General features: G+C 37.3%; 1 protein-coding gene across 3 annotated transcripts in view; it reads right to left on the reverse strand.

Moving 5' to 3' along the window:
• Positions 1–27915, reverse strand: part of INVS (inversin) — a 152513-nt gene that overhangs the window by 124323 nt on the left and 275 nt on the right. For all 3 annotated transcript variants that reach the window (XM_079791106.1, XM_079791105.1, XM_079791107.1), the window contains exons 2-3: positions 24411–24540; positions 13054–13220 (exon numbers count right to left, since the gene is read on the reverse strand). In XM_079791106.1, coding sequence (XP_079647232.1) covers positions 13054–13220; positions 24411–24516 — 273 coding nt within the window. In that variant the 5' untranslated portion in view covers positions 24517–24540. The remainder of the gene's footprint in view (positions 1–13053; positions 13221–24410; positions 24541–27915) is intronic.

Genomic DNA, 27915 nt, shown 5'->3' on the forward strand with positions numbered 1-27915 from the left:
GTCAACATCTCAGTGAAGATGATTGTGATTGCCTTATTCAAATTTACAACCCTGCTAACCCCAGTCATCTCTTCCCTGGCTTTCTTGATCTCTCTTACTTTGGCATTGGGTTAGATTTCTGTTATCATATTAGTAAATGATTATTTGTGCTTTGTGAAAGCTTAGCAGTCAAAAGACGTTTAAAGAGCCCTACGATTGGTCATGAGGAAAATGTTGTGCCCAGGGGCTGACAAAATTCACACTACAGAAATAGTAAGCTCCCCCCACCCCCCGCAATTCCTTCTCACTCTCTTTACAACAGTAAAACATGAATAGAAAAAAAGAGAGGAAATTGTGTGAACAATATGGTCTTATGACATAAGAAGGTAATTGGCAAATTAATGCTCACATTTTCTTTGGAACTGATGTTGAAGGGGTTCAGAGCAGGCCTCCCCACACATGTGCCACTTTGGCATGTGAATTATTTTGAGCTAAAGGCAATCAAGACCCTGTGAACTCATGAGAAATTTTTACCTTTTCCTTAAAAAATGTAAATTTGGAGCCTTGCCCATAATAAGCATTATTACCAGAAATAACTTTATTATGATTTATCTGCATGTCAGGGCAAATTTCTAATTACTGAACATCTGCTCTTATCCTATGAATGACCTTCCTTTCCTCTGAAGCCCCAGGTGCCTTACCTCATCCTCAGCTCAGAATGCCATATATACCTTATTTAACTTTCTGTCTCTGAACCTCACATGCAATGTGGGGTCTCTGACTCTATTATGTATGTGGGGTTCCCATACATATGTAATTAAATTTGGTTATTTTCTCTTGTTAATCTCTAATGTAGATTTAATTATTAGACCAGGCAGAAGAACCTAGAAAGATAGAGGAAATTTTGTTCCTCCCCTATAATTTTATATACAAAATTAATATTTAAAAGTTTAAATTAAAGTAAATGGATCTGGAGTTCCTTTTTATTAGCTGTAAAAATATTCGCTGGCCTGTGCCCAGAGTTAAAAAGAAATCAGCATGACTCTAATGAAAAACAAGCTGTAGGTCTCAGAGAAATTCAATATATACCCTTTCTTTTCTTTTTAGCTTTTGATTGGTTTCCATGGGAATCTAGGCTTGTGGGATCTTTAACCTATTCATGGAAAGCAGATGCTTGTATTTTCATGACTTGGTAAAAGTAAGGGCCAGTGAAGAGATAAAGATGATTAGAAAATGAATATGGTTGCAAGAAATAGGATCATGTTCAAAACAAAATCCTGCAAGCCACAGAGATTTTAAAATACAACCTGTGAGGCTGCTCTACTGTGTCTGAGAGGTATTATATGGTAAAGAAAAAACACTAAACTGGAAGGTAGAAGCTCTCAGCTCAAATTCTGAATCTGGCCCATGAGAAAGAAACCCTTAGGTACTTCTTTGGGGTTTAGCCTGGGAAAATGGATTTGGGAACCACCCCAGGACAGAGAACAAGAAAGTAAGCCCCAGAAGAGCATGTAAGTTCTCTTCCAGGGGCGCTTGATCAGGAGCACTGAGCTGGGAATCAGAAAAGCAAGATAATTCCTGACTCTGCACGTGACAAAGTAGAACTCAAACTATCCCTGTTTACTTAATATAAAATATAGACAACTCAACTATTCTAACTGCTGTGACACGAATAGGAAAGTAAAATATTTTTTCCATACTAGAGTCATGTTAGAAAAGTTCAAAGCAGTGATTTCAATCAAGATTTGTTGATATGTTGTTCCTTATGACTATGAATTTCATCCACGCAAGTAGAAGTACATTAAGTATAATCAGAGTATTAAAGGACAGACAGATTTTTATTTCAATTCTCAGATTTGTTTAAAGACAGACCAACTCCAGTTTTGGTTTGAACACTCATTTGAAGGTAGGATCCTAAATATTTGAAACCAGTTTCTAAACTGGAAAACCAGAGGACAGGTTGAGAGTGATAGCTTCCAAATACCCACAAGGGGACAAACCTGATGCTAGTTTGGAAACCTCAGAAGTTAGAATGTAATGAAGCCAAGATTCTTTAGACTAGGACTCAGCCTACCTGGAAAGGACAGCCTAGCCAGGGTTAAAGTCGAAAGGGCTAAAACTGCAAGGGCTGTCTAACATCACCCATCTCAGTCCAGAGATTTCATTAACATTCCTGAACATAAGCATTTCATACATTCAGACCTTCCTATGTTTCTAGGTAATGGCATTGCAAATGCCTTTTGGTACTTTTTTAAAAAAGCACACCAACAGCTAAAACCTCATTTGCTTACTCTTCAGATACCCACTGGCTACGCAGTTTGTGGTAGAGTGTGTACTTATTAAATTGTTTTAAAATGCACTGAGCGAATACAGCCACAGAGAAGCCTGGAAGTACTCACTAAAGACCTCCAGGTGATTTGGATGCATGCTCAAGTTTGCAAACCACTGGATCAGAGCATAGGCACTGCTTTCACACAGCTCCTCAGGCAAATGCTGGGAAGCATGACCTGAGTGCCTAAAAGCTTAGGCCAGAAACCATTCCTGATTCCACTCTCTCTTACCCTACCTACAAATCATGGTCACCAAGTTCTGGCCATCTTACCATTTTTAAAAATATGTTTTTATTGATTTTTAGAGAGAGGGGAAGGGAGGGAGAGGGAGAGAGAGAATTATCGATGAGAGAGAAATATCATCAATTGGCTGCCTCCTGTATGTACCCTACTAGGGATCAAGCCCACAATCCATGTGCCCTGACTGGGAATCAAACCAGTGACCTCCTTGTTCATAGGCCAATTCTCAAGCACTGACCCACACTGGACAGGCTCTTACCATTTTTTTGTAATGATTTTTTATTGAGGTATAACAGATAGACAATATAGCACATAATTCTTAAGTACAGCGATTAAGAATTTTTATATAACCAACATGCAGATCAAGACATAGATCATTGCCAGCACTCCTGAATGCTTCCTCATGTCCCCTTTCAGTCAATACCTATCCCCAAGTAACAACGGATCTGAATCATCACATAGTTTTGCCTGTTTCTGAAATGTATATAAACAGCATGACTTCTGTCACTTAAAATGATGTCTAGGAAATTCATTCATGTGGTTGAATTTATCAGTAGGTCATTTTTTTAATTGTGTAGTATTCCATTGTAGGAGTAAATATACCACAGTTTACCCATTTTCCTCTTGATAGGTATTGGGTTTTCTTTCTATACTATTAAAAATATTTTCTATTATAAATAAAGCTATCAAGTACATTCTCATGCATGTCTTTTGGTGAAAAAAAAACCACTTATTCTCTTAGGTATTACTGGGGTTGGGGTGTGAATTGCAGTGATATAGTGTGTGTGTATGTTTAGATTTTATAGACATAGTTTTCTAGAATGCATGCACCAATTTACATTTCCACCAAATATTTGTTCCATGTCCTTACCATCAACTGGTCCTGTCAGACTTTTTCTTTTTTTAAATATATATTTTATTGATATTTTACAGAGAGGAAGAGAGAGGGATAGAGAGTTAGAAACATCGATGAGAGAGAAACATCGATCAGCCGCCTCCTGCACACCCCCTACTGAGGATGTGCCCGCAACCAAGGTACATGCCCGCAACCAAGGTACATGCCCTTGACCGGAATCGAACCTGGGACCCTTCAGTCCGCAGGCCAACGCTCTATCCACTGAGCCAAACCAGTTTCGGCAGACTTTTTCATGTTATACATTCAATGGCTATGTAGTGGTATCTCATTGTAGCTTTAATTTGTATTTCCCTAATTAATAATTATTGAACACCTTTTCATGGGTCTTTTAGACATTTGGATATAATTTTTTGTGAATATGGTAAATCGCAAAAACATAATATTAAGTCAAAAAAGCAAGTTGGGGAGTGACACACAGTATATTACCATTATATAAAGATTTTAAGCATGTAAAACAGTATTTTCATATATATATATATCATACCTAATAAAATGGTAATATGCTAATTATCATCACTCCGCTACGCCCACGATTGGGCCAGCAGGAGGCTGGGGGGCGGGACTCCAGGTGGCCGATTGGCTGGCAGTAGGAGCTCCTTAAACGGCCAGCGCTGCGGAAGACTCTGGTGGCGGAACTCGGGGTGGCCTATTGTGTGGCTGCCGGCACCAGTTTTCCACCAGCAGCAGTTTTCCTCTGGCCACCCGCCGATCAGAGCGCCTCCTGATCGGAGTTCCTCTCGGGGTGGCCGATCGTGCTGGCGGGAGGCGCTCTGATCGGCGGGTGGCCAGAGGAAAACTGCTGCTGGCGGATAACTGGTGCCGGCAGCCAGGTGAAGGAAAAGTCTATTGCACGAAACTTCGTGCAACGGGCTCCTAGTATATATATATATATATATATATATATATATATATATACACACACACACACACACACATGAATTAAAACCACAATAATTAAGATATGCTGAAGAGACAGTAAAAAAGGGGAATGGGATTTTGGAAGTTTGTTTTATTTCATTTCAAAAAGTCAGAAGAAGAAATTTTTAAAATTCAGTTTTATCTCTTCTGGGAATTAGGTACCTCAGTATTTTTTATATTATTTTCTTATCTGTAAGTCTAAAATAATTTTAAAAACAGAACAAAGTGCATTCAGGCACATGCAAAAAGACTGATGAATAATTTATTGAGAACTGAAAGGAGAACTGACTCAACCTGCTCCTCCAATGATGAACTGGACTAGAAGATCCTGAAGGCACCTACTGATTCTTAAAGGGTAATGTGATGTTCACACCAGTTGTAGTATGATTAGTAGCAATAATATTGGTAACTTACACTTTCAGAGAGTATATTTCCCCACCAAGCAAACAGCATTATATCTAAGAACTTATCTTTCCTACATAGCAGATAGGAAAAAGTATTATCCCATTTTATAGATGAAGAAATTGAGTCATACAAGAGTGATATTTGTTGAGGAAAGCTCACAGTCTTATAAAATCCTACTTATAAAATTGTAAGAGGATGGGGTAGACAATGAAAAGGAATAAATATAACGATTAATTTAAACTTCAACAGTTTTAAAGACCATACATACCACTCATGATAATTGATCTGATGTTCACATTTATTGACTGATTGATTCATCCCCTCATTCATGTATTAATTAAATAATCATTTACTGGGTATTAAGTGGCAGGAGCTGTGCTAAGACTGGAACTATAAAATCAAGTAAGACATGGTCTCTTCCCTCAAATAGCCTTAGTAGGGGTGAAATACAGATAACTGAAATCTATGATTAACGGTGGTAGGTAAGTAGTTATGGTAAAGGGGTATACTAGGTGTACCGGTGGTTAATAATGACGGATTTTGTAATCAAAGAAAACACTATAATTTCAAGAGAAACATTGAAAGTGCTTTATTCAAAATAATGTCCATCGCTAGCTACATATTTCCCCATCTTTCAGGTAATTTGTGGATACTGTCCCAATAGAACTTTTCTTGTTTTGAGACAAATCATTCAGAGACCCAATTTTCCACTTCGTATGTTTTGAAGTGCTGCTCAGAAAGTGCATGTGCCATCTATCAGAACAAGTGGTAATCTGAAGGAGCAAGATCTGGTGAATATAGCGGGTAGGTTAATACTTCCCAGGCAAGATCTTTTAACGTGTCTTTAACTGGTTTTGAAGTGTATGATGAAAAAAAATTACTTTGCCATGTCTTCTGGCCCATTCTGGTCGTTTCATGATCAAAGCGTGGTTCAAATTGATTATTGTTGTCGGTAGCAATCAGTATTAACGGTTTCACTTGGCCTGGTTTAGAAGCTCATAATACACCACACCTTCCTGATCCCACCAAACTCTGCAGAGCACTGTCTTCTTTCTGAAGCGATCTGGCCTTGCAGTCGATGTTGATGGTTGACCTGGATCAACCCATGATTTTGTGCATTTGGGATTCTCAAAATAAATCCACTTTTCATCGCCAGTCACAATTCGATGCAAAAAAGACTTTCTTTCGTGCCATTGAAGCAACATTTTACTGATGACTTTTTGGTTTTCCATTTGTCCTTCATTCAATTGATGTGGCACCCATTTTCCTTCCTTTAAAATCTTTCCCATTGCTTGTAAACGATTGGAAATTGTTTGCTGAGCAACGTTTAATCTTTCTGCAAGTTGTTTTTGAGTTTGACATGCATCTTCATCCAATAATGCTTGTAATAGTTGGTCTCCAAACTTTTTTGATTGACCTGGACGTTGTCTTTCACATTGAAATCATCACTTTTAAAGCGTTTAAACCAGCGTTCACAAGTATCTTGAGATGGAGCATGTTCACCATAAACTTCCCGAAGTATACGATAACTTTTTCTTCAAAATAAAGTAATGAATTAAAACTTCCCGCAAATGCTCTTTTTTTGGCACAAAATTCAACATTTTTAAGCATAAAAATATCTATGATGTTAATACCTTCAGAAAATTTGTCATATGAAGTTTTGAAGCTTGCTGTCAATACAACAAAATAGCATACATATCAAATCACATATATATCAACCTATGTGTAACTCCATCTATTGAAAAAAATCCACATTATTAACTGGTACACCTAATATGTACTGAGAGGGAATATGAGAATATAGAGTTGTGGCCCAGGGAGTGGATTGTTTGGTGTATATGTGGTAAGTGTGAGTGTGTGCAAAATAAGGAAATCTAATACTGTATTAAGTTTTCCTGAAAAGTTTCAGAGGTATTCTACTCTTCTTTACATTTTGTAAATTAATATAGAAATAACATATTTTGAAAGATGAAAATTAATATTCAGTTTTCATTGATGAATAGAGAATTCTGTTTGTGATTTTAAAAAGAAATAAATGACAACACAACCATAACCTTAAGCTTATTTAATTTTTGAGTATAACATGATATAATTTTTCAAAGTGGGTAGTCTTATTCTTCTTAAAGCCAAATTAATAACCTCCTGGAAGATTAAAAATGTGTAACTATGGATATTTAGTAAGGCCGCTAATGCTTTTTTGTCCTTATTAACAAACAAATGTATTTGTGGGAGTCAGAGAAATAGTAGTGTCCCTGGAGCAAACATTTCTAACCATCAGATGTCTTTTGTTAGAAACTCAGAAAACGTATGGCTGATTGCTTTCTTGGATTAAACTGAGGGTACTAAATGAAAAACAAATTAGGTACAGATGTTGAGTATATTGAGATTAATTTTATTCTCATGGGCACCATTTCCTTAGCTGCTTGGACTAATAGCAATTTGTTTTCAAAAAAGTGAGTATGTCAAAATAACTAAGCCAATCACCACAGTTCAATAAGTTTTTCCCATATATGTATTTTGAAAGTGGATACATGTTTCTAATAAACAAAATGTCTAGCATTTGTATTAATAATGACTTTCTATATAAGTAACATAATATATGTTCATTCATTCAACCAAGACATGTCAGACACTGAGTCAGATTCTGGGGGATTAAAAAATAAATAAAGCAAGGTTCTTGCCTGGAGCTCTAATCTAGTGGGAAAGAGACGAGTAAGAAATAATTACAGTACAAGATAATGGGCTCTGATAGAGACATGAACAAAACGCTATGGGAACATGAGTTTTTCCTACTAACCAGCCTGCAGAAAGATAGCATAATATAGTCCACTATCACACAAAAAGCTAAAACTAAAAAAATAACATAGGAGAATGGTTGCTCTTCAGGTCAAAAATAATAACAATGATTATTTACGTGTAGTGGCTATTGAAATTTTATAAAATACTTAGGTACTCTAAAGTAGACAGACCAGCTTTAATTATCACTTTTATCTTTATCCATGATTTTTGTAAACAACTTAAGAGCAGGAATCATGTCTTTCACCTTTGTGTTCCAAGGCCTAGTGCAGTACCTGTTACACAGTAACAGTTTTAACATGTTGAATGAATGCATGCACAAATACATGAATATTGATGATTACATAAATGGCACACTTCTGAGTTCACAGCAAACAGAATTAAGTGGATAGGCCTTTTGAAAGGAATATTTGACATCTGATATATCAGAGAGGTCTACTAAACAAAGAGAAATGAAGTTTAATAGGGATTGGTACTGACATTATTAGTTATAGCAGATCTATCTAACTCATTTCTTTATAATCTCTCTAGGTGGATAGTCATGACTACAGAGTAGACATTTGGTAACTACTTACTGAAGGAACAGTTCTACCTCCGCCAATATATCTCTTGGATCCAACTCCTCCTTTCTACACAGCTTTCTATGTACCTCCACCCTCTTCTTCCTAAGTGGCTCCCTAGTAGTCAGGACCCTTCATTTAAAAAATGTAATAAATTGCCAAAACCGGTTTGGCTCAGTGGATAGAGCGTCGGCCTGCGGACTGAGGGGTCCCAGGTTCGATTCCGGTCAGGGGCATGTACCTTGGTTGCGGGCACATTCCCAGTAGGGGGTGTGCAGGAGGCAGCTGATCGATGTTTCTCTCTCATCGATGTTTCTAACTCTCTATCCCTCTCTCTTCCTCTCTGTAAAAAAATCAATAAAATATATTTTAAAAAAAATTACTTACTCCTAGAAAACTTAAAAAAAGAAAAAGATTATTTTAAATAAATAAATAAATAAATAAATAAATAAATAAATAAAAAATGTAATAAATAAAAAAATAGCATAGGAAGTACATAGTACAAAAGCCTGGCACACACCCACATCAGAAACTAAATGGCTGAAAATTAATGAGCGAGGTTGTCCTGAGAAAATTAGTTATTTGTAGGTTTTAAAATGAGAATGGATGGATCCCTACACAAAAATCTATTTGTTATATAATAAAAGACTTGAAATAGAAAAGAAAATATGGGCAGATTTTGAAACAATCTCTGCTTAGCTCTAGCCTCCCAGCTATTGTTTACTGATAGGTTTTGAGAGTCTTACCCTCTAAAAGCACAGTTTAGGAGTCTGCTAATGATGGGTGAGGGATTTGTACCCAGAGTTTTGGGTTCCTTCTCTGCAGTTCCCTTCTCTCCAGGATTTGCCCTTCAAGTTCCAGCCACTGCTAACTCCAAACTCTATATGGGTTTCTCAGCCTACTAAGATTACAGTTTCCTGCTAGAGTTGTATTCTTTTGCATTCCAATTTGGAAAATGCCTTAAAGGTAAAAGGCAGGATGAATGTGGAGCTAATTTCACATGTTCCCCTTCTCTAATGGTCACATTTTCTTAGATCCTGCCTATGCCGATTGTCCTCAATGCCTTCAAATAATGTACTGTATAAATTCTGTTCAGTTTTTAGAGATGTTTTTGGCAGATGTGTTATTCTAAAATAAGTGGTCACAGTTAAAACTTATGCCTAGTTATGAAAGTTCCTTATTGGTTGCTCAATTTTTCTGATTTCTTCTTTTATAACTTCACTAGAGGCCCGATGCACGAAATTCGTGCAAGAGTAGGCCTTCCTTCCCCCGGCTGCCAGCACCGGCTTTCCTCTGGCACCTGGGACCCGGGCTTCCCTCCAGCTGTTGGCAGGCACCCGGGAACCGGGTTTTCCTCGCAGCCCTGGCTTTGTCTGGAAGGTTGTCCGGAAGGACATCCAGTCTAATTGGCATATTACGCATTTATTATTATAGATACCTTCTTTTAAAATAACCATCAATGATTATTTTATACTAGAGGCATCGTGCATGGGTAGGGTCTCTAGGCCTGGCCAGTGATCAGGGCCGATCAAGGCCTTCCTTCTCCCGGTTGCCGGCTGGGCTGCCGGCCCGGGCTTTCCTTTGTTCTGTGCTACCCCTTGGTGATCAGTGCATGTCATAGTGAGTGGTCAAACTCCCAGTCAGTCGAACTCCCGAGGGGACAATTTGCATATTAGCCTTTTATTATATAGGACTGTGCTTTTAATGATGACAAAAGCTAATGTTTTTTGATGGAATAAATCTGTTTATCGTTTTTGCTCTCATTCATGGCAGATTACTTTCCCATGTGTTTCACTGTGAGATCATATTTCATCTATTTTAACATGAGGGAATCCTAGAAGTTTAAGGTGAACATGTTTTCTCTAAAGAGAATTAGTGCTTGTGTCTGCTCACAGGCAAGGTGTGCTAAAGACCTGGAACATATATCATCTACAACTATTCTTTGAAAATTATTTCTAGCCCCTTCACCATCTTGTTCCTGCCTGATGCATACAAACTTTAATTTTTTAATAAAGGTGTTTTTCTATGAAGCACAAAATCAAACACAATACTCAGGTATGATCTGAACAGAGTACTAAAAAATTATTACCACCCTTATTCTGGAAATTCTACTAATGCTAGGATAGCCTAAAGATATATTACTGCTTTGGCAAACAAGGAAAAACAAACTGTAACACAGAGATGGGGATATGCATAATTATGAGAGAGTTGGAAAAACGTGAAACTCGTTATTTATGAAGTAAGCTATGTAAATTGTGACATGTAAACCATAGTTCTATTTATTCCTTGACATTAAAAAATCACACAAAAATAAAGAAACAAAAAGCAAAAGAAAACTTGTGAAGAGACTTACAGCTAAGCTAGCATGCCTGGCTGTGCACTCCTCTTCTCTCAACCTTTCTCCTATAATACCTCCACAAAAATGTCTTACGGTTGGATCATCAACTTAAATCCTCATTTTCCCACATGACCTACTGATACTAAGTTAGGTTCCTCTAACCTACATTTTTTTTTTTTTTACATCGATCAGCTGCCTCTTGCACACCCCCTACTGGGGATGTGCCTGCAACCAAGGTACATGCCCTTGACTGGAATCGAACCTGGGACCCTTGAGTCCACAGGCCGACACTCTATCCACTGAGCCAAACTGGTTTCGGCCTAACCTACATTTTGAAGTTGAGTTTTAAACCTAAATGAATCACAATAAAAAAAAAATCTATCAAATTCTTAATATTGGGACTATTCCCAATCTAAAATGTTTACCTTATGAAAAAAAAGTTAAATGGATGAATAATTTTAACAGCTGACAAGCCTAGGTGAAAGGTTATAAGTACCCAAGCTGTAATTAAAAGTGGATTAAAAATTAGAGAGATTTTTACAAAATTACTATACTGAAAAGCAAATTTGAGAGCAATAACTGTTTTGTTTTTTAATAATGGAAGACACTTTATTTTTAATCATTTCTCAACATTTCAACTCTTGGTAGAAATCAAATGCAAAACATCTGCATTTTATAATTAGCATATATTTAACTTTCTCATTCATAGCAACTTCATACAGTAAGACACACACCAAGGAGGAACACGGTCAGAGCATTTCCTGTTCAGTCCATGAACACTATTTCCATGATGATACAAACACTGGACTTTCTCTCCTAGAACGAGTTAGCCGTTTTACATGATGATACAAACACTGGACTTTCTCTCCTAGAACGAGTTAGCCGTTTTACATGATGATACAAACACTGGACTTTCTCTCCTAGAACGAGTTAGCCGTTTTACATGATGATACAAACACTGGACTTTCTCTCCTAGAACGAGTTAGCCGTTTTACATGATGATACAAACACTGGACTTTCTCTCCTAGAATGAGTTAGCCGTTCCCGCTTTTGTCCACTACATAAGTTACGTGGCATCACGGTTGGTTAAAGTTACTGTGGTGTTGGAATGATCTGGAAATGGAAAACTAGTGCTCTCAGGAGTGGCAGGCACTGACACTTCTGAAATGTGGAAAGGAAGGACATCAACTATGAATGTTCCAGAATGGGGTGGTCTTAGTAATAAAGTTGGTTGAAATTCAGCTTTATATACACATTGAATATCTACATGTGATCTACTAGATATAAAAAAAAGCCATAGAGGATTTGAAAAACCTTAAAATCACTCAACTGAGTTGGAAAAATACCAGCAAATTCACAGTGGCCTCAGGATTCAGCCATAGAGAGCAATAACGTTAGAAATAACCTGACAGACCTAACATACAACCAGCATATTCATAGTACTTCTTAATGTCAGTCTCCTTTTATGTATTCAACTAATGAAAAGGCATTTTTCTAACCCCTCAATAAAAATGCTATGTCTGTTCACATTTTAAAAAGGGAAATAAGTCTAATAGTTTCTGCTGGATCTAACTAATTTTCATTGCTTTTTACACAAAAAATACACAAGTCTAAGATAACAAAAAGAAAAATACCAGGCACTAGAAATACATTTTATAGACAAAAATTTTTGGTGGGAAAATAGTTTTCTAATAAATAAATCTTTGAATAAATTTGAAACTTCCCATTTTATTTTTTTGATATGTGTAATTCCAAAAATCTGAGCTCATGACAATGCCTTTAAAAACTCGAAATCATTTAAACTGGCAATATAGTTTTAGATTTTTCAAAAGTTGAAAATATATTCAGAAAGTAATTTTCTTTTATGTCCCCTAAATACCACTTATTTTAAGGGAGACTACATTTTTAAAAAATATATTTTTTTATTGATTTTACAGAGAGGGATAGAGAGTCAGAAACATTGTCGAGAGAAGAACACCAATCAGCTGCCTCCTGCACATCACCTACTGGGGATCGAGCCTAAAATCAAGATACATGCCCTTGTCTGGAATTGAATCTGGACCCTTCAGTCTGCAGGCCGATCCTCTATCCACTCTATCCACTGAACCAAACCGGTTAGGGCGAGACTACATATTTTTATTGTAAAAGTAATACTCATCAAGAAAAAAAATGTTAAACAGTGAAAAGTACAAAGAATGCCTAATATTCCCAATATTTAAACCCAACCACTATTAACATCTTTGTGGGATGTTATTTTTTTCCTTTGCTTTTTCCCATGCATAAAGTAATTTGTAACATAGTTTAATCATAGTGTACATATAATTTTGATTTCTTTTCCCTGACTTAACCTTAGATCATAAAACGAATTCTATTATTCAAGGAACTTAGATGAATGAAAGTAGCCACTGATGGTTATCTGTGCTTTACTCTCTGCAGTTTTACGAGAAAACGTATGAAACTAAGAGTCATATACTTGTGATTTCTTTATCATCTGTCCACTGTACAGTTCCATGAACCAAGTAACAACTACCACACAAAAGGCTTACACTTCAAAGTGATTTTATGTCTCACCTTTTGAGCTGCAAGATGGAGGGCTGTTCTTTGGCTATGGTCCGTTTTGTTAACGTCTGCTCCTGCCTTCAGGAGCGTATCTGCACAGTCCAGTCTGTCAGCCAGCACACAGTACATAAGTGGTGTTCTCCCAAATTGATCCTCTTTGTCTTTAAGGGCAGCATTTCCTGAGTGTAAGAACATATGTTGATATTTTATAATTGTTGTTATTACTAATATGACTAGGAAGTACATTTACTGTTTACCAAGCACTGTGCTAAATGCATTAAATATATTTTCTCATTTTCACTGACCCTATGGGATAGATATTACAATCCCCATATTATAGGAAACTGAGACTCAGAGAAGTAAAGTAAGTTGTTTACATGACGCTAAGAGTAGGTTTTGGAGCTAAAATTCAAAATGACTGTTGACTCCAAAGGCCATATTCTTCACTACTATGTTACGCTAAATTAACATTTTGAGATATGAAACTACTTATTTTCCTCCCTCACTCCTTTCTTTTGTCAACAAATATTTACTCTGTGCAGACCATACACAAGGCAATGTGGTATGTTTTTGAGAGATAAAAAAATGAATCCTGGTTGGCTTTCCGTTTTAGACAATATGATGCAAGTGCATTCTACCCTGATCCTCCTGCTATTTACAACTAAGCTCCCCAGGAAATATATATGAACGATGGAGAAAATAAGAGAGCCTGGTTAGAGAACTATGAAACTCCAGGAACAACCTGATAGTGAGTTCCCTGAAAGTTTTGTTGTTGTTTTGTTTTTTATCTTTATTTATTTTTTATCTTTATTTATTTTTTATTGAATTTATTGGGGTGACATTGGTTAAAAAAATTATATAGGCTTCAGGTATACAATTCCATAAAACATCATCTGTATATTGTATTGTGTTTACCACTCAAACTCAAGTCTCCTTCCATCACCATTTATCCCCTTTACCCTCTTCTAGCTCCCCTTCCCTCTAGCAATCACCATACTGTTGTCTGTGTCCATGAGTCTTTCTCCACTCCCCCCCCCCCCATATACTCAGCCTGGGTGCTAAAGTAGCCCACCAGAACACCAATAGCCACAGACACAAAATTCCTCAAGATGCCTACTCTCTCCAGTCAAAAGATTGGGAAGTGGGTAGCCATGTAGCACTGAATTCTTTTGGCTGTACCTGCTCTACACAAAGCTCATACAGTACAACAAAAGAAACTGCAATTCTTTCCTCTGCAGAGACTGTGGGGAGAAGCCCTATGAACCACTGTGCCCCAAATTAAGAAAAGGATGGCAATGAGGTGGTATCTTACTCCTTCCCAACTAGAGAGTGGGGGAATGTCGTGGAGAGGAGAAAGCTGAAGAAAACAATTCTTTTTTAAAAATATATTTTTTATTGTTGATAATATTACAGATATCTCCGATTCCTCCCCACCCAACCCCTACCCCCCTTCCAAAAAAGCAATTCTTTAAATAGGTGCATGAAGTTGTGGACAACTTCTGGGCAGCTCATGTATGAAACTAACCAGAATCAAACCAGAAAAACCTACGGGAAACTGTCAGTTTCTTATTAACTTAGTTACTGGGTTACAGCCTGATCCAATAATCTCTCTTCTAGGTGTTTACTCAGGGAAAACAGAAGCATGAAAACGTGTTCACATAAAAACCTGTATGTGGATATTTATGGAAGCTCCATTTATAATTGTTAAAAACTAGAAACATCTCAATTGTCCTTGATCTAAAGAATGACAAAAGAAACTGTAGCACATCCACACAATGGGATACTGCTCAACAATAAAAACAAATGTACTACTGATCCACTCAACAAGACGGGGAAAAAATTCTCAAATGCATCCAGTAAAAAACTCAGCCTCAAAGGATACCTATTGTTTGATTCACTTATATGGCATTCTGGAGTATGCAAAACTCTAGGGACAGAAAACAGCAGTGTAGGTTACCAGGGCTGAGATGTGGGGAGGTATTGGTTATTCAAGGACATACAGGAATTTGGGGGTATGATGGAACTGTTCTATATCTTGATAGTGGTGGTGATTACATGACTATATATTTTTTAAAATTAAATCATTGTACAAGGGTAAAGTTTATAATATTCACTGCATTACAACTCAGTAAACTTTATTTGACAAGAACAATAACGAAAGATGCCATGGTTCCTGCTATGCACTTGAAGTGAAAAAATGCTGCTACTTTCATCACAGATAATGATCAGGTATGTCTATACTAACTAAAGGCAATATCATGGGAGTTGAGAAAAAGGGAAGCTGGCTACTTTTTGTTTTTTTTCTGACAAGCAAACTAAGAAATTTTACCTTTAGTTTTTTTATTTTTCAATTACAGTTTACATTCAGTATTATTCTGTATTAATTTCAGATGTATAGCATAGAAGTACTTGACAAAATCATGTACTTTACACAAAGCTTTTGCACATCATAGGAAACTATCAACAAAACAAAAAGACAACTTATTGAATGGGAGAGGATATTCGCCAATGATACATCCAGTAAGGGGTTAATATGCAAAATTTATAAAGAATTCTGACAACTTGCCTTCGCTGGTTTAGCTCAGTGGATAGAGCATCAGCCTGCAGACTGTAGGGTCCTGGGTTCAATTCCAGTCAAGGGCACATGCCTGAGTTTCAGGCTCCATCCCTAGTAGGGGGCATGCAGGAGGCAGCCAATCAATGATTTTCTCTCATCACTAATGTTTCTCTCTCTCCCTCTCCCTTCCTCTCTGAAATCAATAAAAAAAAATATTTTTTAACAAAAGAACTCAGACAACCCAACACCAGAAAAACAAACAATCCAATTAAAAACTGGGCAGAAAACCTGGACACTTCTCCAAAGATGGCCAATAGACATAAGAAGAGTTGCTCAATAGCACTAATTATCAGAAAAAAATGCAAATCAAATCCTAATGAGATACCACCTCACCCCTGTCAGAATGGCTCTCATTAATAAATCAAGAAACAGTAAGTGTTGGTGAGAATGTGGAAAAAAAGCCAGCTACTTTTAAGATATTTTGACATGAACTCGACTAATGGGGGGGGGGGGGGGGGACTGACCAAATGAAATACCTTCTTTGGGGAAATATAAATGTTAGATGAAAAAAGAGAAGGTGTAGCAGTTTTTTCTGAATTATTTTGTGCCTGTAACTAAACTGTGTTTTAGTTCTAAGTATTTCAATATACATTTACATCTTGGATATACTGGAATCCAGAAGTACTTTCTAGCATTTCAGATAACTCACTTTGCTAATCTATGTTTCCACGTATATTCGTAATAAAGCAAGAAAGGTCATGGCTCTTGAAATTTAAAAGAGCCTTACAAATATATTCAGATTGCCTCCCAGAGGAAGCAGGTGTTCTTTTTCAAAACTTTGGTTTTGAGAGGGAGGCAAGTTTTGCATTTGATCAACATATGGGATCATAGAGGCCCCTGTGCATAAGTCTTGTGAGTGGTAAAGTTCTGCAAGATATTATTTTGTGCGTAAGGGCCTCCAATATCTAATCCAGAAGATTCTATCATTGCCTTTATAAGATAAGGACTCATTTAAACCCAAACTCATTTACAAAACTAAAGTGCATTATAGGTAGAGCATGTTCCTTTGAGCTCTTCTGGAGTCAAAATGACACTAACAGAGAACATGTGGGAGTAAGGCCAGTCTCCAGTTGTCTTTCACGATGAAACGACTCTCTCTACCAGCATCTCACTTGTTAATGTTAAGCAGATAGTAGTGCCTAGAATTAGCAAGATGTCAGTAATTCTTATAATTTCCCCCCTAGAGTGCAATTCTCCCTTTGGTAAGGGAGGGGACTCGGGAACTGTGGTCACATGTACAAATGCTGAGAGATGGAGGCAATCATCACATCCTGGGATAATCCTAACAGTTAGGATTATAATATAGCAATAAATGGACCTAACTGATTAAGTTTCTCGTGGACAAAGCGAAATCAGCAGCATGGGGTTAATAGGTAACTCTACCACCAGGACATAGAACATTAGGCAGATTGCTATGCTCTTCCCCAGTATGCATTGAACAGGGAACCTTCAACCTTCTTGTCAATCCTTGGCACACTTTGTTTTTGTATAACTGGTTTTTTATATTTCCCAACAGAGAAGATTTTACTAGGTTATGTCACCCTTTTGATATGTTATGGCTATAAGGCAAAATCTGTGTATTCGAGGAAACTGAAGGCATAGATCTCCTCTTCATGATGACAAAAAGCAGCATTCAGCCTCAGTTCAGTCCTGTTTTGAGTTGCTTAAGGAGGATGGTGACTTTATGGCTAGTTTCTGAGTAACAAGGGTCCCTTCAGGTTCTGAGCTTCCTGGCTGAGAGAGGCCTGTGCCTTTACATACCTGCCCTCCCATCTTCCTTAGTTTCCTCAATTGTAAGATTCAGCCAATACCTGCCCAGCCTACACAATAGTTTATTTTGATGTTTGAGTGAAATGACTGTTTGGTAATCACAACATGTACAAACGTAGGGCTTGCAATGTAAACTGATATGTACTAGATGACAGGCACTTGTATTTGCATTGCTGTTGGGGACAGCTAATACGGAAAGCAGCTGCCTCATGTGCTATGTTGTTTTAATTATTCTGACAACTGTAGAGAGAGCGCCTCTAATCCATGGCCATTTGGTGCTTGCTTAACTGGGCTGGCATTCTGCATGTGCTCAGCCTGCACATAGCTCAGAAAGCTGAGCTGAACCATGACTGGAAAGCCACTGCTCTACTGCACTCAGTTATTTTTAAGGCTACTTGGAGCAGAAGAGTCTGTATGGTCAATAGACTCAGATGTGCAGACACCAGAGCTCCAGCTCTAGCAGTTAGAGGAATGACTGCCACTTGTAATGACACCATAGCTATGGTGCCAGTCCACACCATAGCTATGGTGCCATACTCTCCAACACAAGTAAATCCAGCATTCTCTACTGACAACGTATTTGCTTGTTCTGAAATGTTACCTTTGTGTGGCATGAGAGATGCACTTCATCTGCTTTCAGCCACTGCCTATGTCACATCTGTTGTACTATCAATCTTGGGAAGGCATTTAAAAAATATCTGCTTATTGTTTTAAAGGCATCCTAAGAACAGTGGAAAGAAAATAGGATTCATAATCAAGAGATTGGGATTGACTCTCAACTTTAGAGTTATTAGCTCTACAACTACATTTCTTAATTTCTAAATCTCAGTGTCCTAACATATGAGAATAACATACATATTTTGAGGACACTTGAGATTTTATAAAATATTTTTACATATTACCTCATTATAATTGTTGTGGTATCTTACTATGTCATTTACACTTATTGCTATTTTGAAATTGTCATCGTTGTTAGATCTGCCACTAGATCTTGCTATTTAATGTGTTAATAAAAAGTAATTATAGGTTTATTGCTACATCATAATTTAAAAGTACTTTGATAACTATCAGTTAAAATATAACTGATTTTCTTTGGATTCCTATATATTATATTTAAGCTCTTAAAAACATAGTTCTGAGAAGGGCCATAAGCTTTACCAGATTGCCAAAGGGCCTGTAGTACAAGAAAAAAAAAGTTAAGAAAAATCCAATCTAACCATTAAGTTCATCAATCAGGTTTACACCTAATCGGTTTTCTTTCTTGTCTCTCTCATTCTCTATGCATTCATACATATGAATGTGCATGTGTCTGCAGGAATAGCCCCATAGTTTAGTATTTAAAAGCATGCATTTTGGAATTAGACTTTCAGGGTTCAATCTTACTTTTGCTACTTATTAGAAAAGTCACTTAATCTCTCTATGCCTCAGTTTCCTCACATATAAAATGAAGACAATAATGGTACCCAAGACTCTTTGTAGTGCTTTACTATTAAATGAGTTAATGGTTGCATAACACTTAATACAGTGCCTGGCACATAAAACATACGTTTGTAAATGTTGGCTAATTTTATTACTATTATTAGTATGGATGCATATACATGTAAGTATATTGATATACACATATGTATTAAGGAAGCATTTATAAAATATTTAGTGACCCATAACATTTAAGGTCAGGGTTGGGGTAAAAGAAGAAGTATCCTGAAATAATGCCACTACTCTACCACTTATGAAGCTCCTTGCCATACCTAACTACTCTGTTGGGACATGCCATAAACTAAGAGAGAAAATGATTCAGAGAGACTCATACTGGCTCAGAACATGGGGGTGGGGTGGGGGAAGGAATTGTGGTAGAATCAGAATGTTGCTGCCTGGTCACTTAACCACTGCCAACCACCCCAAACACTATTAGCAACAATGACAATATTAATCTTGACACACTGTGCGTATTTACAAATGATTTAGTTTGGTTTTCACAAAGAAAACAGTATTATTCTTTGTTGCATCACCACCCATAGTTACAATTATTTTTCTTGTGATGAAAACTTTTAAGATCTAATCTCTTAGAAACTATCAAATATATAATAGAGTAATATTAGTTATAGTCACCCAAATGTTTCACAGTCATTATCCAATTTAATTCTCACAGAAGCAGAGTATTATAGCGTATAGTTTACAGAGGAGGAGACTTAAGCCAAAAAAGATTTAAGTGGCTTAGCCAAGGTAATACAGCTAATAAATGCCAAAGCCAGAACTCAAAACTCAGGTTTATCTGACCCTAAAATCCATGTCCCTTCTACTACACTACATTGTACAGTATCAAAATGAATCTACTAAATTCTATTAGCAACTATATCTCTGGTATTCATTCGAATTATTTACATTTGATGTTAAGAGATAACCTTATCTATAAATGATAACCATAGCACATAAGGATTTTACTATGTATGTTTTTGCTTTTAGGACACAGAACAGAGCTCTAATTCATCTGAATCTAGGATGTAATGAGTTAAGTTAAAACATTAATGCATTGTATTAGGTTAAACACTAAAAACTGCTACTAAAATGATGTCTCAGGGAAAGCCTCTTCAACCCTCCTCCGGGATACTGGGCAGCAGAGAGTGTTCGATTTAATTAGCTGTGTATGTAGAAAGAGATGCTCATCTGTTTCCATGGAGGCAAACACATCACTGACATACTTCTCCATGGAAACAGAGAAGGGAAAATAGAAAATGCTAAAGTGAATGAATTCACTGAACAGTTGGTGAGCAAAGATTCAAGAAAAACAGAAAACATAATCTGTAGTACTATGTTACTAGTTTAGAAAAAAGAAGCATGTGCTACATAAAAGAATATATACGATACATTTAGTTTATATACTTAAGATGAAACAGTTATTATTTTAGTAGGAATATACAAATGTTGAGAAATGACACAGAGCAAAGGTATTACTGTTTTGCACAGAAGACATAATGGCAGAATTCTTAGAGATGAGCAGTGTTACAGCTCAAAGTCAGTAATGAGACAAGATGATAGAAAACATAGGGAACCGATTTACAAATAAATTTATCAACTTTATTCTGGTTTCACAACATCATTTTGCTTATCTTATTTGTTTTAAGGATTTTTCTTAGGGGCTATAAAATTACAGAAATATTTCAAGTTTTATTTTATGGCATATTAGTTAATTTGTATGACTGAGCCTGTAAAGGTATTTTTAATTTATAAAATACTACATGCTCTGTTTCCTTTCAAAATTATACTTTTCATTAAAACAATAAAGAATCCCATTTTATAAGATATTTCCTCTTAGGTATTCTGACTTAAATTTTTTTCCATTGAAATTTAGTCGTAACCTGCCTCTCAATTCAATTCGATTCACTTCAATGCACATTTAAATGTGGTCCTCAAGATGATTATAGACTTCTTAGAAGGTAAGATATAATTTTTATTCATTTCTTTAACAATTATAATATTTATTCATTTAACAAATATTTCTGTTGTGCTTACCGAGTGCCAAGTACTGTGCCAAATTTTGTGGATGTAGTGGTAAATTAAACAGACACTGTTTACTCATGGAGGCTACTAGCTTATAGAGGAGAAACATAGTTATACATATAAATATACAGTTACAATCTGAGACAAGGTCTATGAAAGAAAACTACAGAGTTCCAAGAGAGAACACAATGAGCAACTCACTGAGATTGGGTGTTCACAGCAGGCCTCTTAGAAGAAGCGATTTGAATGCTGAGATCTGAAAGATGACTAAGAGTTAGACAGAGGATGGAAGACCAGAATTTCAGGCAAAAGTCCTGAGGTGGAAAAGGGCTTGGTAGGATTGAGAAACTAAAAGAAAACAAGTTTTTCTAGTATAAGAGCGGTGCAAGGTGAGGTTGGAGAGGGGAAAAGGTAGAGGCACGCTTTTAAATTTTATTCCAAATACAATGGGAAGCAATTAAAGAGTTTTTGAGCAAGAAAACAACAAACTTATATACACAATTTTCAGTACAAGTGAACATGGAACGTTTAGCAAAAGTAAGTTCAGAAAAGCAGAATGAAACTATAGTATTTAAGATCTATATTTAGGTGGTAAAACTACAATGTAATTATTACCATAAAAGTCGATAATAATTATTCTAAGGGGAGGGAAGGATGTATTCGGGGCTTCTGGGGACCAATGTTCTGTCTCTTGAGTGGTTACATGGATGTTTGCTCTATATTTATTTGTTAAACTGCACATTAAAGTCTTATGTATTGCTCTATATGTAAATTTCAAAATAAGAAAATATGTTTTGTTTTCCTTTAATACAAAGTGGTAAAGCAGTAGGGACAATGGGTACAGACAGCTCGAGAAGCTTGGTTTGGTGAGGGAGTGATAATTGCCTCCATACACATTCTCTCATTTTTATTTTCACGAATTAAGCACCCTGAGTTTTAGCTGGGCATGACATCATCCAGGCAGAGACTTTTTTTAGTCTCTTCTGTCCTAGGTGTGGCTCTGTGTCTGAGTGTAGTCCACCTCCTGCATGACAAATTGCTTTCCTGCTGGCGGGGCTATGACTACAATCTATCTGCCTTTGACCCAGAGATGGAAGCACATGCTGAGAATGGCACAGCCAAGCCCTAACAGCATCCCTGGAATTGTGTGAAGCAGAAATGTCTACTGACCTTAGATTGCCCAATTACCTTTGTACTATTATGAGAATGAAATATACTTGTATCTTATTTAAGTCACTTTTATTTTTTACTTTTTAAAATAACTCTTTATTGTTGAAAGTATTACATATATCCCCCTTTTCCCCCATTCACTTCCCTCCAGCTCGCCCCTTCCCCCCACCCCCAGGCCTTCAGCACCCTATTATCTGTGTCCATGGGTTATGCATATATGCATACAAGGTCTTTGGTTGATTACCACCCATCCACCCACCCTCCCCCACCTTCCCTCTGAGATTCCGCACTCTGTTCCATGCTTTGAGTCTCTGGATCCACTCCATTCATCAGTTTATTTTGTTACTTATGATTCCACATATGAGTTCGATCATGTGATACTTGTCTTTCTCTGACTGTTTAAGTCACGTTTATTAGTGTAGCAGCTTAGTCTGTGCACTGATACAGTTATGAAGGAAAGTTGAGAGATATGGTAATACCTAGAGGGGGATGAAAAAACAGGGAAGGAATTTCTAAATAATGGATACAACAGACATGTTTAAAGTTGATGGGAAGAATTATAGTAGAAGGAAAGGATAAAGATATAGTAATGAGATTTTTAAAAAATGGATCAGATGGGAAGATGGAAAGAGATAGAACACAGAGCATGTGTGAAAGAAGTGACCTTTGACACAAAGGGATATTTGCTCTGTTTTAGCAGAAAGAAAGAAGATGATGGGTGCAGAGGTAGGTTGATTTGTAAATATCTTGCTGAAAGATGAGAGTCCCTATTTAAAGTCTTCATTTCCTGTAGGAAACATAAAGCATTAGGTGAGTATGGAGGGAGGGAGAACTGGCAGTCAGAGGTTTGGTAGAGTGAGAAGATATGAAACCCTTATTATGGAGAAATGTGGTATTATGAGCAGAAAGTGTTGAGTGACCATTTGAAGAGGGTAATCATGAATTTAGGGTACTACCAGTCTCCCAGAAAGGTGAAATTGTTCAGGGGTTGGCAGATGTAGATGGATTAGGTCCATCCAGAGCTGGGATTACAGCAGCTAGGTGCAACAGAGGTGAGGAGGAAAGATAATTTTTCCAAGAAAAGAATTTTAATAATAGGCCATGGAATCAGGGATGAAATCATCGGAACATAACAACAGAAGGAAACTAATAGTGGAAATTAAAACAAACAAAGAATGTGGAAGTCTCAATGACATTGAAAAACAATTGCTCTTATTAGTAAGTGAGCTGGAAGTAAGAGAGTTTTAGTTGAATGGTGAATGTCTGAATGATTGATTCAGAAGTAGTAAAGATGTCAAGTTCCCGGGAGTAACTGTGAATGTAGGAAGATGAGGGGAAGCTAAGTTATCAGGTGATAACATCCCTAACAGAGAAGAGAAATCTTCGCAGTGTGTGGTAAAATAATTTTGTCTTTAAAGATAAGTAGGAGATTATTCAGTAGAGAAAAGGGTAAGGTGAGCAGAAGGTAGAAAAGAGGAGAGGGAACAGATGTACAGGGAAAAGTAAGATAAAATTCATGGCATACTGGGGAACAGAAAACCTAGTCAGAAGTTAGGGTGCCTGGGTAGAAGTTCCTGGAGAAACTGGAAAGGTAGGATGAAAATACATTCTGAAAGAATGGGTATGAAAGTCCAAGTAGTGTGGATTTTATTTTTAAAGCCCAAGTTGTCAATCATGATGTCACAGACAGTGGTGTGTAAAATGATCACAAGTAATATACATTTTTATTTTATTTATTTTCTTTAGGGCTAATGACTTAAGAACAGGTGAATTTGTGGGGTTTATGACTTTGAAAAATTCTTACCCATTTTGTCCTTGAATACTGTCCCTCTTCTATTCACTTTGTTCTCTTTCTAGAACTTCTATATTGGACCTATCTCTATACATATGCTAGGCAGGACACTGAATGAGTGTCAATCAATCAATGATACGAAGACCACTAAATCAATTTTAAATCATCATAACTTAAAATATTTGTAAATGTTAGTACCTTTGAAATATATTAAGTATAAAGATCATTGTTTACTATCTCATTCTAGATCTCTGTTATTACAAAGATGTATTACCTAAGCATATATATCCAGATTCAAAGCCAAATACAGATATTTTTCAAGTACTTTTCACCTAATCCTAATCCATATTTTTAAGTTCCAGGACTTAATTTATTTATTGTTCAAGTCCTGGAACAAAATGTAAATAATAATGTGTTTTCATTAAAATGTGTAAGTACAGTGCAAATTAAAACTAAGATTAACAAACCTCCTTAGGACAAAGAGTTATTTTTAAAGTTTCTGTATTTACAGGGACTGCTTACCTATGATGAGCCTGTGAAGAGCACCCTTATCTCCGTTAATAGCAGCAGCATGAACTTGGGATGCTAATGAGGAGCCAGTAAAGAACAAGTTCTCTGATCTGTTCATAGTCTTCTCAGCAACTGAAGAAACCTGAAACAATTATTTAAGCCATGAGCATACGCAGGAAACATTTCTAAAAGCTGCCTTATTCGTTGGAAATAGATATATTATAAATACTAGAGGCCTGGTGCACAAAAATTCGTGCACTGTGGAGTGGGGGGTTTTTCAGCCCAGTCTGCCCCCTTCCACAGTCTGGGAGCCCTCAGGGGATGTCCTACTGACGGCTTAGGTCTGATCCCCATGGGGAGCAGGCCTAAGCCACAGTCTGGCCTCCCTCTGTGGGAGGCGACCAGGCTGATCAGGAGAAGGCACCACCCCCATCACCCCGCTGCTGCTGCCACTGCTGGCTGCTGTGGCTTTGTCCGGATGGATGTCTGGAAGACGTCCGCCCTAATTAGCACATTATCCTTTTATTAGTATAGATAGTTTACTAGAATCTGTGACTACGATTCAAAAAATCTGCACCCCTAGTCCTAGAATTGCCATAATGTGGCAAATTGGGTGACCCTTTGTGCAAGTTGCTCCTCTTTAATATGAAGGGATTAGATGCTCCTAAAACCCTTCTCAGGGGCTAACCTGGGGGGAAAAAATGGGGTGGGGGGGGAAGACTCGATATTTAACATTAGGCACAGTGCCCCAAAACCACATTGATTTTTAAGTTAATATAAGTAATTTAACTCCACATAATATTAAACATTAGAATTGATATTGGGAATAAAGGTAATGGCCAAGCCACAAAATAGGTATGATGTGAACTTGTTAGGTCAGAATTAACCAGATTTGAGTGCTAAATTAAAACCTAGTTCTTTTTTCATGCAGATAAAAGACAGAATTTTTTTAAGGCAGAATTTAAAATTTTTATTTGTTGTTTCCTTGTGCCCACCAGGGAAATACACCTAGCTTGAGACCCTGACCTTAAGATCTTACTTGGAACACCACATCATTAGAATTAACCATGTTTCATTAAGGAAAACTTTTGTTCTGATTAGTAGTCTGATATGGTTGCTAGCACTATCTAGAAATGCACTCTATGCTTAGGAAAATAGTGAGTTCTCTATCATGATTGTTTAAGCAGAGGCTGGATTATGTCAGAAATGCAGCAAGAATTCAAGCACCTGATGGGAAAGGAAGAGGGGTAGTTGCATCAATGAACTTAAACTTCCTTCCTAAACATGTTCCATCAAAGCTGAATGCCTAAATGGAGCAGAGAGGTTAAAAACTGTCAGAAACCCAGGGAGTCATGGGGTTCAGGCATACTGGAGCACACATACAGCTATTTAAAGAGAGCAGCTGTTAATGAGCTCGTTAATAGCTTCTGTAAGGGTAGGCAAGGCCCTCTTTTGATTTTACCAAGGAGCATCACTCCAATCTTTGTAACTCCCGAGAATCTGAGAGTTTTGTAAGATAAGTGATCACTACTGATGAGCTGGTACTTGTGTTGTCACCGACAAGGATTTTTGGTTCAGATGCTGCCTTAGAATGGAAGTGTTTTCTTAATTTTGGTAAAGGTCAGCTCTTTGTGTCTTTATTTTCATGGGCATTGTGAGACACTTGTCTTGTCTGAGCATGTCTGTCATGTCAGAAAAACCACTGTCATATGCAGGCTATATTAAAGTGCCTTGAGAGAAGCTACAAAACAGGGGTGGAGGTAGAAACACAGCAGAGGAATAATTGCACCAGGGCTGTAGGCTCTATTCCATTAGTAATAAGCAGCGTGCCCTTTGGCTACCTCAGCTCTCAGACTTCCTATAAAATATGAAAATGGAAAAGGGAGACCACGTTGATTTGTTCAACAAGTACTATAGATGGAAAAAAAAAAAAAGGCCACATGACTAGTTCAGGGAAGGCCATGTGCATGTCGGTTGTGGAAACTCAAAGACCTAAAGTAACCACAAAGGATGGCCTGAAATTAAATATTTAACTGGAAGCAGTTTTTAGTGGGTAGTCATGTCCTAGGCCAGTATTTTCCCTGACAAAGATCAATGTCGATCTTTACTGAGCCTATTATCTTTTTGCATCTAAGATAACATACCTGTGAAATATCTGGGTAACTTGTAACTTCCCATTTTTTCAGGACCCCTCAGGGCACAACAAATGGCGCCAGGGCTGGAAACTACAAATTCCCTCACTGTTTATTGTTATCATATTAATTGTCAACTGTTAACTATGTTAACTATCTTGTATCCTTGTATGTAAAAGAAGCATATGTGCATCATTTCACTTTTTATCCAATCTCAGAGGTTCCCCCCCCACCCCCCTAATCTATCACCAATGGATTTCATAATTTATAAAAACAAGGTAGAAACAAAACAAAACAAAAACAGCCATTCTCCGGAGCATTATCCCAATCTGTTGAGATTTTGCTTCCCGGCAATTGACGTCAGTTTGGCTCAAATAAACTCACAAAAATTCTTTACAGGTTTGAATGTTTTTACGTTAACAGTACCAACTATGTGCTAGGTATTGTTCTGAACTCTAATACGTGTCATTTTAGATTCTAAGTGTTCAGAGTTTTACTAGACAGGACACTTAACTAGAAGTCTTGGTTCTGCCACTATCTAATTTTGTCACCTTGGGAAAGTGATTTTCTAGGTTTTTTTTTTTTTGTTGTTTTTTTTTTTTGCTTGTCTTTTTGGCTCAAATGTATTACTTTAGCGCTGTTTTTTGTAATCATATTTATAGGTGAAAATCAAAACCACTTAATTATAAAATGCAAAGGCATCGTCATCACTACTAATTGTAAAACAAGCCAGTGTAATAAATGGTCTAATAATTTATAACTGTACAAAACTAGTGGTGCTGTAGTCACAAGCAAGGAAGAGTAATTCTGATTAGGACTAAAGGGTTGGTTGCGTGGGAAGTTCTCAGAGGCTGTGACATTTTAGATGAAATTCCAAATAGAAAAGAGGTTAAGGCCATTCCAGGCAGCAGGAAAGCTGGAGCAAAGGCAAGGCATAGGGAGAACCACAATAAAGAAGAATGCATCCAGGTACTTAAGTCGTGATTGATTGGCTACCATTTGGGGCAGGTGACCCGGCTGGGTGTTTGTAGATGAGGCTGGAGAGCAGAGGCCAGGTTAAGATCCTCAACTGGCTAATGAACTTCGTTAATTGTCTTGTGGGGAGTGATCGATCATGCGCGTTAGCAGCACTCTCACGCTGGAGCTTCTGTTTACAACGTGCTTTCCCATGCTATCCCATACCTACTCCTTTTACGAGCCCAAAGAGACAATTAGGGATGCGTCGTTTACTTATTCCACTGAGGCCCCCAGAAGTGGCTCCGACTTAGCAGGAATTAGCGCGGAAAGCAGAGGCAGCAGGCGGGGAGGCCAAGGATGGAGGCTCAGGCCACAGGCCAGGCCAGGAGGACCATGAGTCTCAGGCAGGGGCCAAGGCGGTGCGATTG

Source organism: Cnephaeus nilssonii (assembly GCF_951640355.1).
Source record: "Cnephaeus nilssonii genome assembly, chromosome: 14".
Taxonomy (NCBI): Eukaryota; Metazoa; Chordata; class Mammalia; order Chiroptera; family Vespertilionidae; genus Cnephaeus; species Cnephaeus nilssonii.